General features: G+C 37.1%; 1 protein-coding gene across 1 annotated transcript in view; it reads right to left on the bottom strand.

Moving 5' to 3' along the window:
- plxna1a (plexin A1a) overlaps window positions 1–14652 on the bottom strand; it is a 454670-nt gene that overhangs the window by 16682 nt on the left and 423336 nt on the right. Inside the window, exons 26-28 of the mRNA XM_056449070.1 lie at window positions 14160–14263; window positions 11963–12059; window positions 1208–1398 (exon numbers count right to left, since the gene is read on the bottom strand). Coding sequence (XP_056305045.1) covers window positions 1208–1398; window positions 11963–12059; window positions 14160–14263 — 392 coding nt within the window. The remainder of the gene's footprint in view (window positions 1–1207; window positions 1399–11962; window positions 12060–14159; window positions 14264–14652) is intronic.

Here is a 14652-nt window from a genome sequence, read left to right on the forward strand (position 1 = left end):
GTAAATAGATGATGCTTACACAGCACTAATAATGTGAGAACATGTTTTTGGCCAAGAAAAGCAAAGAAGTAAAAACTAACCTCCATTCTAGTAAGCAGATATTTGTCACAATAATTTGAGATAATGTTAATAGTTTGTTAAACTAACAAGAGCAGTTAAAACTATTGCTATTGTAAAGCTGCGATCACGCTGCACTTTTCGCTCCATAGACTTCCATTCATAGGCATGCGAATGCGGCAGACCAGAAGCGTAAAGACGTTCGACAAGTTTCATATTTCACTACATTCGAAAGTTCAAGCTAGGTGAATTCTTACCTGCGAAATCGCATCAGGTGATTGGACTAGACCAATAGAAGATAATTTAAAATAAGAAATATAAAATATGGAGCAATCGCTCACTTTTATTTACGTCTAATCATATTGTTTAACCTTGCCCTTTTTCACAGGGCTGTACAACACAAGTACAAGTGTAATGGCAGCTTAAGTAGCTTTGGACAAAAATGTCTGCTAAATGACTAAATGTAAATGTAATTTCCATGAATTTTCCAAAATCTTGTGGGTTTTTCTGTTTTTCCAAAAGTTTTCCAGGTCTGAAAAATGCCATGTCAAAATTCCATGATTTATCCAGGTTTTCTATGACCATATGAACCCTGATGGATGGTTTTAATTAAAAGCAAAATTTGAGCAAGTTGCTAATGGTCTAATCTGATTTAATGATTTATGCTAAGCTAAGCTAAAAGTGCTTCAGCCAGACCTAGAGATCGGCTAAATAGATTCATAAAATGATCAAAATCAAATGTTTAACTGTAGGTGACATGTAAAATGAGCCTATTATAATGGTGTTCAAACTCACACTGGTATTATTTTAACACTGAACAAAATACATAATCTGCACCTGAGGTGATCATTGTAATAGTAGTTTATGCTGTTGTTCTGCCTGCGAGATCACAGAAAATAGTAACAATTTCTCAAATAAAAATTTCGAGCATCATCGTCATGGATGCTTTAATTTAGAAGCAAAATTTGATCAAGTTGCTAATGGTCTAATCAGATTCAATGATTTATGCTAAGCTAAGCTAAAAGCTAAAATTCAATTGTTTAAATCTAGGTGACATGTAAACTGAGCCAATTTCCAAAAAGTGTAATTCAGCTGCATTTTCTCATTCTAAAACTTCGAGATGGACAACATGAAGGAGAGAAAGGCTCACCTTGGTGGCCAGCAGCCGAGTCAGGTAGATCTCTGACACCATCTTGCTGCCGCGATCTCCCTCGCGCTGGTCTGCGTGGTCGTGGTTCTTCACGAGGTGCCAGAGTTTGGTTCCGCTCTCTAGATCAGGGGTGATCATGGGCGTCCTGGACCGCAGACTGTCCGGGCTACTGGCTGTCCTCAGCATGCTCTCTGTAAAAAAAAAAGACAGAGTCAATCATCCAACGACAGCAAGCATTTAAACAATATGTGCAGTCAAATTTGTACATTTGCTAGGGTAATCAGCAGGGGTATAATGATGCATAGTAACGGAGTGATATATTAATTAACACAAGAACTACCATAATTCTATAACTAGAATGGGAATAGTGGATATTCTGACTCTTCACATACTGTAAGAATGTACCGAATTGAAGTTTTGTCACGTCATATCTACATTCAAAGGTTTTTTGGGGACAAAAATGGGGGGATGTTTATAATCATATTTTATAAAGTCATTACTAGAGTCAGACAGAATCTGAGGACATTATTTTTTGCTATTTCTGCTGATCATTTTGTAAAGTATCTGCGAATTTATGCAAAATGATTTTGGGAGTATCATAACTAAAAACTTTTAACTATTATTTAATGTTTATAATGCAAATCCAACTAGATCCACTTATTTGGTAAACAAAGCAAGTCTCTCATATAATATCTCTACTAAAATACAGAAAATATTACTTTACTAACTGTATTGAAAATAAATCATATGAACATTTTCATATGTGGTCCCTCACTATAATGCGCTTCACTTATCACGGCCTCTCAGTTTTGGGAATTTTTTCCATCTAATTTGACCTGTTTTTTTTTAACAGCGCATTGTGTTCTGCGTCCTGACTGGCTGTAGACCATTGTCAATCAATCTCCTCCGTGCCATGTCTCCTGTATAGTACAGAATGTGTTCAGTTTGCCAAATTTACATAAATCTTCGATCGCTAGCAGCGTGACTCTGTGCTGTGCTGTACTATGTATGCATATTTTCTTTCCACAATGTTGACGAAACATTCTGCACTGTCAAAGACAAATGCATTAGCACCCAAAAGGCAGAGTAAGATGCTAACCTTCGCACAAAAAGTTGAACGTCTGGACATGCTAAAGGAAGGTAGAAGTTACGCTGCTGTAGAGCACCATTATGGAATAAATAAATGAAGATCGATTGGTTTTGATCTTTGGTTTCATACTATAAGACTATAAATACTAGACTTATTTTTCTACGAAGGTTTGAGAGGGTTTTCAACAAAAAGAGAACAGTGTGAAATTGTTAATGCCTGTCTGAGAAAAGTGTATATAGAGTGTAGTGAGGGGTTTACAGCCTTAATACCAAAATAATACAAAATAACAATTGTAAAAAATAAAGCCGACTACTTCACGGATTTCGCCTACGGCAGGTTATTTTTAAAACGTAACTCCTGCGAATAATGACGGACCACTGTAGTCAATAATAATACTGAAATTAATATAGAAACCGAATAAATATAAACGTAAACACATTTACACAAGTAAATAAATAGACTCAATAATAGGCTAAAATTCTGCGGATTTCTGTCATTACCCCAGAAATACAGTATTTTTTGCAAAATAGCCTACAATTGTGTACGAGTTACTAAACCACCTGTCATGCGCATCACTGCAGTGAAAATATTGTTTTTGAAAGTTTGAAAGACGTGTGAAGTATAGTCATAATTTTGTTAGCAGAACGTTGCTACTCTGAAAAAAAAAATATTCAAAGATGATTCTTTGGATTCAAATTTTTTTTTAAGTTAATTGGTTGTAAACAATTTATTTGGGCTGAATTTAAACAAACAAATTAAGTAACATTAACATTTAAAAAATGTATTTATTCATTTAAATTCAATACATAAATTGTTAATAATAAACAAATAGACATTCTTTTTTTCAGTGTAGGCAACAGAGGCACGCGCATTCAAAGGCAATGGGAAAAAAAGTAGTGGATGCTGAAATGTATATGCAGTCAATTTGGCCAATCAAGGTAGAATTACTCAAGTATTTTGTAATAAAAGAGAATGCTACAATGTAATAAACATACTTTTAGGCAAGAATTTAAACAGTTTTAAAGTTTTATTATTTTATTTTGCAGTCAACAACAGTCAAAATGGCTGCCTCTGCAGTTCTAGTGTTGACTTAGGATACAATGTATCGATGCTAGGCATAAAATATTGACAGCTATATAAATATTTTAAGAGGCACCTTTATTTTGACACTCTCCACATCTTCACGAAAGCCTATGCAGTTCTACCAAACATGCTTTCATGCTAATTTCAAAATAAATACATTCAATCATTCATTTTCTTTTCGGCTTAGTCCCTTTATTAATCTGGGGTCGTCCGAGCGAAATGAACCGCCAACTTATCCAGCATATGTTTTATGCAGCAGATGCCCTTCCAGCTGAAACCCATCACTGGGAAACATCCACACAAACTCATTCACACACATACACTACAGACAATTTAGCTTACCCAATTCACCTATAGCACATGTGTTTGGACTGTGGGGGAAACCGGAGCACCCGGAGGAAACCCACGTGAACACGGGGAGAACATGCAAACTCCATACAGAAATGCCAACTGACCAAGCTGAGGCTCGAACCAGTGAACTTCTTGCTGTGAGGTGATCATGCTACCTACTGCTCCACTGTGAAGCCCAAAATAAATTAATTTAAATATTAAAATAAAGTCATCCGCAAAAATCAGTCCACAGCTTGTCATTGCTTATTATTACATTGTGTTAATCTTGATAGTCCATTACTGTCAAAAAGCAGTGCAAGTAAAGCTGGTTCTGGTGCTCTGCTTGAATATTCTTTCTTAATTCAGTTTATTTAAGCATATGAACACAATACTGCACTAAAACAATCGTTCTAAGATCACCTAAACAAGTTGCTTTTAGCATTTAGGTTAAGATATCAACAAACTATGCAGTATCATAATTCATAATGGCAAATGTGTCACATAATAAGCAGTGATCTCTAATTCTATGAGTGAACACATTAGTTATTGCAGCTATAAACCAAAGAGCAGCTCTTCAACTGAAAATTCTCAGTGCAATGCAAGAATGAAGCCAGGACGAGGCTTTGATTCCCACTCCAACTGTATTCTAAATTATACATGTCTTAAATATATATAATTTATCAGTTAGAGCTGAAATTATGGCTACATGGCTACAGTGTATGTGAGTGTCATGACTGATAAAGCCACAATAAGCCTGTGAAGCAAACCATCTTGAACATACTGTTATGGGTGATCTTTGACCAATGAGAGGACATCAAGGACATTAAGTTGTGCTACAAAAAGTTGTATAGTTAAAGCGAGGCTAAACAAGAAGAAAATCCAAGATTGTATCAAATTAAGTCTTTGTTTTACATCAAAGCGGGTCTGAAAAGGCCGTCATAGAATTATAATGCTTATTAAATCTCTCATTACACGTCTTCTGACACAAAAATATACAAACATTTAGGGGAAAAAATGGAATACTATAGTTTTAAGAGTTTTATTTTTAACGTTTCTGAATTACAGTCAACAAAAGTCAAAATGGCTGCCTTTGCAATTGAATTAGAATACAATGCATCAACGCTAGGCATAAAATATTGACAGCTATAAAAATATTTTAAGAGGCACCTTTATTTTGACACTCTCCACATCTTCACGAAAGCCTATGCAGTTCTACCAAGTGTGCATTCATGCTAATTTCAAAATAATGTAATTTAAATATAAGGTAATTTGCAAAACTCAGTCCATGCCTTTTCAGTGATAAGATTCCAGCGACAAGCAATTTGTCTTTCCACACCAACGCAGAATAGTGAACTGCACTCCCAATGAAAGGGTAAGGTTTATAATCCAATTAATACATTTTTGAAAGTACATGCTGAGTGATGGTTTGCACCGAGTCCCAGTTCTGACTTTCATTTTCAAATTATATGTGTTAGTTATTTTATTTTTGGTAAACTTTCTGCTGCCACTTTCAGAATGGCAATAAATGTCACGTGAAATGGTGTTCCAACTCACACTGGTAGCATTTAACACTGAATGAAGTACATAATCAGCACCCGAGGTGATCATAGTAATTGTAGTTTATGCTGTTGTTCTGCTTTGGGGTCACGGGTAATAGAAACCGTGTCTAAAATAGAAATTTTGAGTATCGCCGTCGTGGATGGTTCAGACAATATTTTGAACTTTTAACATAGTAAATATAACTTGCTGCTTTTATTTTGATAATTTTTATTTTAAGTTATAATGTATTATTTACTGTGATGCCAAAGCTGAATTTTCAGTCATCATTACTTAAGTCTTTAGTATTACATGATTCTTCACAAATCATTCATTAAATTGATCAAAAGTAGCATCTTTAAAGTGGAAGTCAAGCACTCAGTCAAGTTTACATTACTTTGTAAATTTTTTTCTATTTTAATGAAAATATATATTACAAACTCGATTAATGTAACAATTTTAAAGAAAATCTGTTCATCTGAGGGAACGGAACCAACCCCGTGATATCAGACAGCGATATTCCAAGATAGTGACGCCCCAGCTCCAAAATCTATAGTAAAACATGCTTTTTTTCTTCAAAAGAGTTGCATTAATCAAGTTTGTAATATATGTATGTATATATATATATATATATATATATATATATATATATATATATATATATATATATATATATATTTTTTTTTTTTTTTTTTTCATTAAGGGGAAATCGATTTACAAAATAATGTAAACTTGACTGACTGCTTCACTTCCACTTTAGTACACAAGTATTTTATAATGTTAGAAAGAGTTAAAAAAAAAGATTTCTTTGGAACTACTTGAAGAGTTCAGATGCAAAAACCTCTAAATGCCGCCTGATATTTTCTTCTAAAAAGAGCATGTTTCTCAGCCTCTTGTATTTATGTTCAGTTATTTCACTCTAAAGCAATGCAAAGAACCCATTCTTTGACATGAAAGTGGATTTACTGAACTTTCACACAGGAGCTTGAGAAAAAAGACCATTTTAGAATAAAATATCAGATGCCGTTTAGAGGTTTTTGCATCTGACCTCTTCATATACATATAAAGATGTCAACAAAATTATTTGGAGCAAAACAGATTTGTTTGATTTCTTATATTTCTTTTATTTTTTGATTTCTGAAAACAAGAATGGCCTAATGGCAAAATTACTAAAGTAAATATTGCATGTTCAGTTGGCCTAACATATATATTCGTCTATTACTAGCAGATTGCCACGTCCCATCACGTGTAGTTAGGACATGTGTTAGAGTAAATGGGCCTTTACAGTAATTCTACCTTTGTAAGGTGGTCATACAGCATTAAAATCACTGTAACGGATAGCCTCCTGGGGCTTATTGCTTTTATTTCATCATTATCTAGATGGTTCGGAAATATTTCCACCCATCTTTATAAATATAATATAGACCCCAAACCTAAACAGCATAAAACAGTCAGATGGGTGGTTGTAAATCAGGTCCGGCGGTCTCTTCTATCTGATGAGCAGTCGGCTGCTTAATACCCAGGAGTTACACATCAAAGATGAGCACAGAGAGGAGCTGAGCTCTGGCTAATGGATGGTTAAGCACAGTAATCTGTCTGAGGATAAGGCATTCTGGGTAAGGATCATTTCCTGTGGATGCCCTAAACTACAATGAATATACTGCATCTGCAGAATCCATCAAAAACTCCCTCAGGTTTATTCTATCCTTAAGTGGCAAGTGGGAGTGAAAGATAGAGTCCTGCGTCTGGAGTCTAGTTAATCAGTCACAGACTGGCAGGCCGGAGCACTCCAAAGAAACAGCCACTGTAAGCTTAATTCGGCTCCTCGCAGCGGCTTTATATTACACCGCATAAAAAAGTCAAGGCTTAGAAAAACATAATAGTAAAAAAAAATCAAATAAATAATAAATAAAGGAATAAATAAACCAGGGAATGAGCATTTTTAAGCTACACGGAGACTGCAAGATAACAGAGATAAACAGTAATGGCTGAAACATGCTCAACAGAGAGGCTCATGCACCGAAATGTGTCAGAACACAATTTATAATGCAATACAACGGTGTATTGCTTTTGTAGCGTTGCCGGAAGGATGGGCATTAACATTAACTGTTTTCTTAGCCAGTTGTCATGTTTTAAGTCTTAAGAGCGAATAAAGTTTAAGGAGAAGTTTTATTTTAGACACGTCGCTAACTATAAAACCCATCAGACTCAGTGGCACACATAACTTAAAACCACATAAGGGCCCGATCACACCGAATGCGTACACAAGGCGCACCTCACTGCCTTTTTTCTTGACAAGTGCGGTGTGCTTTTTATATCAGTAGGCAACGACTGAATCAGCTGCGTATTGTGTGAGAGAGGGTTGCTGTTGATAATGTTATAATTGTAATATTTAATAATATTGTGATATTCAAGATTTGTAAGTCACACAGCTCTGGATAACTCAAACAGTGACCACTAGTCTCTCCTCCGTCTCTAAAAGTCTCTGTAGTCATCTTGACAACACAAACCATGCTGTCACCTCAATGGAAACTCCACCTCTGCGTTAATTTGATTGAAGAATGAAAAAGACGCGACTGACGTAATGTGCTTTTCCCGCAAAACACTCGTGGAAGTTAGTAAATCAGTCCCCCCAAAAATAAAATAATCATTTATATTCATTCATTCATTCGCTTTTCCAGGGCCGGGTCTCGGGGGCAGCAATCTTAGGAGAGAACCCCAGACTTCTTTCTACCCAGACACTTCCTCCACAGGGATCCCAAGGCGTTCCCAGGCCAGCCGAGAGACATTGTCCCTCCAGCATGTCCTGGGTCTTCCCCAAGGCTTCCTCTTGATGGGACATGCCTGGAAGACTTCCCTAGGTAGGTGTCCAGTAGGCATCTGAAAAAGATGCCCGAGCTGCCTCAGCTGACTTCTCTCGATGTGGAGAAGCAGCGGCTCTACTCCGAACTCCTCCCGGATGACAGAGCTCCTCACTCTATCTATAAGGGTGTGCCCTGCCACCTTGCGAAGGAAGCTAATTTCGGCCACTTGTATCCGAGTTCTTGTCCTTTCGGTTATGACCCAAAGCTCATGACCATTGGTGAGAGTAGGAGTGCAGATCGACTGGTAAATCGAGAGCTTTGCCTTTCAGCTCAGCTTCTTTGTCACCACAACGGAACAGTACATTGACCGCATTACTGCTGCCGCTGCACCAATCCGCCTGTCAATCTCACATTCCATCCTTCGCTCACCCGTGAACAAAACCCCAGGATACTTGAACTCCTCCACCTAAGGGTAAGGACTTTCCTCCAACTTGGAGATGGCAAACCACCTTTTCCGGTGGAAAATAATATATATGTTTTGTTTTTTTTAATCTGCATGTAATACACTCTTAGAAATAAAGGTACATGAGCTGTCACTGGGGTGGTACCTTTTCAAAAGGCACAGGTTTGTACTTAAAGGGTTCATATTGGTACCGCAAAACTATATATTAGTACCTAAAAATTTTAAAAGGGAAACACTTTTGTACTTTTTAGGTACTAATATGTACCCTTGAGGTTTTAATATAGACCTTTTTTTGTAGATACTGAGATAAATTTTTTCATTATTCTTTGATATTCGAAACAGAATTTTTTTTTTACATTATAAAATACTTTCAATTTAAAGAATTATTAGAACGTTTCCTGAAGAATCGTGTCATACTAAAGACTCGAGTAACAACTACTAAAAATTCAGTAACGACATCACAGGAAAAAAAAATAAACGCATACAACTTCTTAATAACCTTCCTAGCACATCCTGCTTCCAAGGATACAGACATCAGCCATAGACAAAACCAATCCAGTCGACCACTGACCAAAACCATCTGCCTTGAACACTTGCACATGTGTTTCATTATTTGAACGAGTACATTTCTAGTTGAACAAACCCCTGGTAGTGCCAACGTGTGAGTGTTTGTATCTCATTTCTCAAGGTGGCACAAATCACGCATAATATTCGCTCAGTATAATGAAAGATGACACGAATATATAAAAATACCCAGCGAGCAGTCTGAAATAAGACTTCCTCTGTTCTCTCCTGCGGCCCGTGAATGCATCGTTCATTATTAATGGTACGAGTGTCGAACTTCATTACAGAGACCCAGGGAGATGCATATCTGTCCGGTGCTCTTATCGCCGTGCCTATTCTTGAGGCGGCCGAGGAAACGTTCCTTGGGGTATTGAAGATATGAATTCCTATCCTGGACCGGGGTGTGAAGGGATAGGAAACAATGTTCACAGGTATTTTCATTAGCATAGAATCACATTTAAAAGAAAAAGAGATCATGTTATGGCCAGGGCTGGGTCAGTTAAATCACACGCATTTTGTAAGTAAAGTCGGTTCTAGTAAACCTCCAGCACATGCGTTTAGATGGAGTTAGATGTTTACTACATATTAGAGCTTAGATTGGGCACAAAATATTAAACTCCACTCTACCCAAGCCTGTGCACCTTGTGTCCAAGCCCGACCCGGTTTGACACATTAACTGTAATTATGAACCCAAGCCTGATTTAAACCTGACTATTTTTAATACATGGGCATTCTCAACTACAATTCTGAGTTGTTTAAACTACAGAAATTAGTTTAGATTTATCTTAATGAATATTGCAACAAGGACAAAGCATGTAAACTGCATTGTTTGTTTATTCAGAGTGGATTCTTACGAAAGAGGATATCGAAAGCTGACTATCGTCCTTTCATGGCCATGGCAAGCCTGCTTCATGTTCATTGTGGAAGTCCCCGTTTTTTGTTTTTTTTTGCTGCGCCTCTTTCACACCGCACATGTGAGCGCTGCAGACGCAGCCTGTGTGAAAGGCAAATGCCTGTGCGCTGCTTCTGCTCTATATACATGCTTCAGCTCTACTTGCCCATGTGGTGGGAATGCCAGTGGAGGAGATTCTACTGCAGGAGCTAGAGCATTGCTGTACATGACACGCGTTATGAATTGTGCAACTTTGTAGACCTACACGTGTTTCTTAGGCCAACTTTGCTAAAATATTCATTCATTTTCTTTTCGGCTTAGTCTCTTTATTAATCTGAGGTTGCCACAGCTGAATGAACCGCCAACTTATCCAGCATATTTTTTACACTCACCCCCATAAACCTCACTCCCATCTGGGTCATGACACCAATGTAACCCCGCCGGTGCTACACCACCATAAGCCGCTCCGAGCTGGGATTGAACCGGTGACCTTCCGCGTTGGAGTCGGTTGCTCTACCAATGAGGCTAAAGACCATATTCTAGCATCTGTCGCTAGAGCACCTTTAGAGGTCAGAGGAGTGAGGTTTACCTGCACAGCACTTACTAGCTGGCCTCCGTTACACATACCCAATTCACCTATACCACATGTCTTTGGACTTGTGGGGGAAACTGTAGCACCCTGAGGAAATCCACGCGAACACGGGGAGAACATGCAAACTCCACACAGAAGTGCCAACTAACCCAGCTGAGGCTCGAACCAGCGACCTTCTTGTTGTGCGGCGAATGTGCTACCCACTGTGTCACCTCTGCTGAAATATTTGAATAATATTTCTAATTATGGCATAGCTCTCCAGCCAATTAGACTAATTATGTAATGACAAAAAAAAACCCACAGACACAAATGTTTGATCATGGCTGTGGGTTGGGTCGAGTTAAGTCTGGGCTCGGGCAGAGAATCTAAGCTCTGCTACATATAGTCGCACACTGTTAGCTATGCAAAACATTGTTTTACATTGTAATTAAATTTACTTAGTCAATAATGACAACAAGATAATCATTCTGCGATAATGACAACAGTCTGTAGTAAAAGCTGAATGTGAAATTACAACATATAATTGCACGTTTTTACTCCAAAATCACCTCAAAACTAGTCAAGTGTTTGACATAAATCCATCTGTGAGTCTATTCCATAGGTGTGTGTTTATTAGTCATGCTGAATCAATGAAAGCAGTTAAATCTTCTGTTTTTCAGCAACCGCTATTTTCCCCAGAGGATTTCCTGGGTTTCTTTATGTGTATTTAGACAGGATTGTGTGTTTCTGCAACAGCGCCCCCTCAGGCCTACATAGGAGATTTTCTACCAATCACACTGTACTTCCTGGAGAAGACGTGCACGACAATCGACAATTTCAATTGAATTAATCACTGCCATGATTCACATCAGCATCACTTTTTTTTCCCCAAAGCAACGAGCGAAACACGACTTGAGCAACAATACGAATGCGTGTCCAGTGTTGAAGCACTCAGAGAATTATCCCAGACATGAAACCCTCTCTCAAAGGGAAATATAATGGACGTCTGCCATGAGAGAGCCATGGCTTGAGTGCATGTAATTCAGCGGCAATCTCGGATACTCGCTTTTGAGGAGGACAGACAACATTAAACAGCTTTATCTCTCTGATCCGCTTTCTCTTTTTTGGAGGAGGGGGGGGGGGGGGGGGTAGTTGAGGAACAAAACACCTTCAGTTCTGTGCTATCATCACCTCTTATTCGCACAAACAGCCAAAGTGCTCGCAAAACAAAACCAAAAAAAGTCATCACAAAGAATAGTGAAAAACATCGAGTCCGTCAGGAGAAGCGAGGACAGAATGCTAGCACGAGTCCTCGTTTTGAGGGGGAAAATGAAAGCCAAGGTGCAGTGAATACAAATCTTTCTGTAGACGTGATTTTGTGTTTACGAAAGCTTCTAAGGAGAAAATCAAAAGAGTTCCTACCGTATCTGCTGAGGGACTTGGTGAAGGTGGATGAGTTTGAGATGTTGTACGCAGAGTTTTGCTTTGGCACCAGCGCGATAACTGACCCGTCTGTTACCTAAGGAAACATAGACATGTTAATGTACTGTTACAGTATGTAAAAACATGTAAACGTGGGTTATGTACAGTTAGGTCCATAAATATCGACACAATTATAACATTTTTGGTTCTATACACCAACACAATTGATATGAAATGAAACGAACAAAATGTGCTTTAACTGCAGACTGTCTGCTTTAATTTGAGGGTATGTACATCAAAATCAGGTGACCGCCGTAGGAATTACAGCAATTTGCATATGTGCCTCCCACTTGTTAAGAGTCCCAAAGAAATTGGACAATTGGATTCTAAGCTGTTCCATGGCCAGGTGTGTGTTATTCCCTCATTATCCCAATTACAATGAGCAGATAAAAGGTCCAAAGTTAATTTTAAGTGTGCTATTTGCATTTGGAATCTGTTACTGTCAACTCTCAAGATGAGATCCACAGAGCTGTTACTATCAGTCAGGCAAGACATCATTAGGCTGAAAAAACAAAACAAACCCATCAGAGAGATAGCAAAAACTTTAGGCGCGGCCAAAACAACTGTTAATAACATTCTTAAAAAGAAAGAACGCACCAGTAAGCTTAGCAATACCAAAAGGCCTGGAAGACCACTGAAAACAACTGTGGTGGATGATCAAAGCATTCTTTCCCTGTTGAAAATTGACTGCAAATGATTTGCAATCAAGTATTAAAAAGTGAAAGCTTGGTTTATTATTATTCTGTCCAATTACTTTTGGTCCCTTAACAAGTGGGAGGAACATATGCAAACTGTTGTAATTCCTACAGCGTTCACCTGATTTGGATGTAAATACCTTCAAGTTAAAGCTGACAGTCTACAGTTAAAGCACATCTTGTTCGTATAATTTCGAATCCATTGTGTTGGTGTATAAGCCAAAAAGTGTTAGAATTGTGTCGATGTCCCAATATTTATGGACCTAACTGTAGTTAAACTTAAGTTAAGCACACAGAATAGCTTTCACAAGATGGTCAATGTCTGGTTTTAATAGGACAGTTCAAAAAAAAAAATTCTCTCCTTATTTACTCTTGTTCCAAATCTGTTTGAATTTCTTTCTTTTGTTGAAAGCAAATATATTTTAAATGAAGCTGAAAACCTGTATCCACTGACTTCTATAGCATTATTTTTTCAATTATGAAAGTTAATGTTTACAGGTTTTCAGTATTTCTTTTTTTTCAAATTTTTTTTCAAAATATCTTCTTCTCGACAGAAGAAAGAAAAAGAAAGGTTTGGAACCACTTGAGGGTTAGTAAAGAAGGAGTACATTTTCATTTTTGGCTGAACTATTCCATTAAGATGCATTTTGGTTGATCGACTTACAAGCATCTAAAGGAGACACATTTAAGTTATATAAGATTGAATTGAAATTGATGTGGAGAGCAGCAGATTTCGTTTCTGCTCTGAGGACCACAAAACTACACCAAATTCTGTGGGTTTGTGTTATAATGCTCACTAGGATATCACTGCTTACTAATGGTTCCATGGCAAATCATATCTCAAAATGAACTCTTAATAACATTAATGAATTGCATTCAACACATAAGAAATACATTTAGATACACAATGTAAATTTAAAAACATGCTATCAAAGCAATTTGCAGTGAAATTAAACTCTTAAAACTATAAAATGCAATCCAATAATATTAGGTTTTGAGGAAATATTCAATATTAATAATTGTGTCACCCTGTACCACAAATACAGCCGGATGTATTATTTGTTATGACAGGACAGTACAACCATTTGAAAACCTAGAATTTGACGGTTCAAGAAATCTAAAGATTAAGAAAATCCACTTCAAAGTTGTCAAAATTAAGCTCTTAACAATCATATCACTAATCAATTATATATATATATATATATATATATATATATATATATATATATATATATATATATATATATATATATATATATATATATATATATATATATATATATATATATATATATATAGGACATTTACAAAAAGCATTCATAAACCTCTTTCTTTTTGGCTATTGCCAAACATATACCGGTGCAATATACTGTTAGACATATTGCACATATTAGTGAAGTTTATGGCCCCAGTAGCAGCTCAGATATGAACGGTGACCGTACCTGATAGTGTGCAAGTGAGTTCAGGCGTTTCCAGTCATTATCAATCTTTGTAGTGACATCCTCATCCTGGAGAATGATCCTCGCCAGCCGCCCCTGCCGCCACTCTGCAACAGAAAACCACATGAGCCTGGTGTGCCAATAGAAACAGAAGCATTAAAAAAACTCAGTATCTTCTCAGGGCTTAATTTGTGCCAGATCCAGCACCTCTGAAATCCAATTCTCCACCTAAGTTTTGTGGATAATCTTCCCCACCACCAATGAAAAACATTCATGCTGACCTGTAGAGCTTGCATACATGTATATTTGATTTTAAAAAAAACTCATACAATATCAATAATGTCAATAACGATATCCCCTTTAAAACAAAAGCATTAAAATAAAAGTAAAATAATATATATGTTGTCCGTGCCAGGTTTTGGAGGGTTTTTTTTTTCTGAGTGACTATCATTCGTGGATACAGATTAAATGACTAAAAATAAAGGTAAGAATGGCA

Source organism: Danio aesculapii, chromosome 23 (assembly GCF_903798145.1).
Source record: "Danio aesculapii chromosome 23, fDanAes4.1, whole genome shotgun sequence".
NCBI lineage: Eukaryota > Metazoa > Chordata > Actinopteri > Cypriniformes > Danionidae > Danio > Danio aesculapii.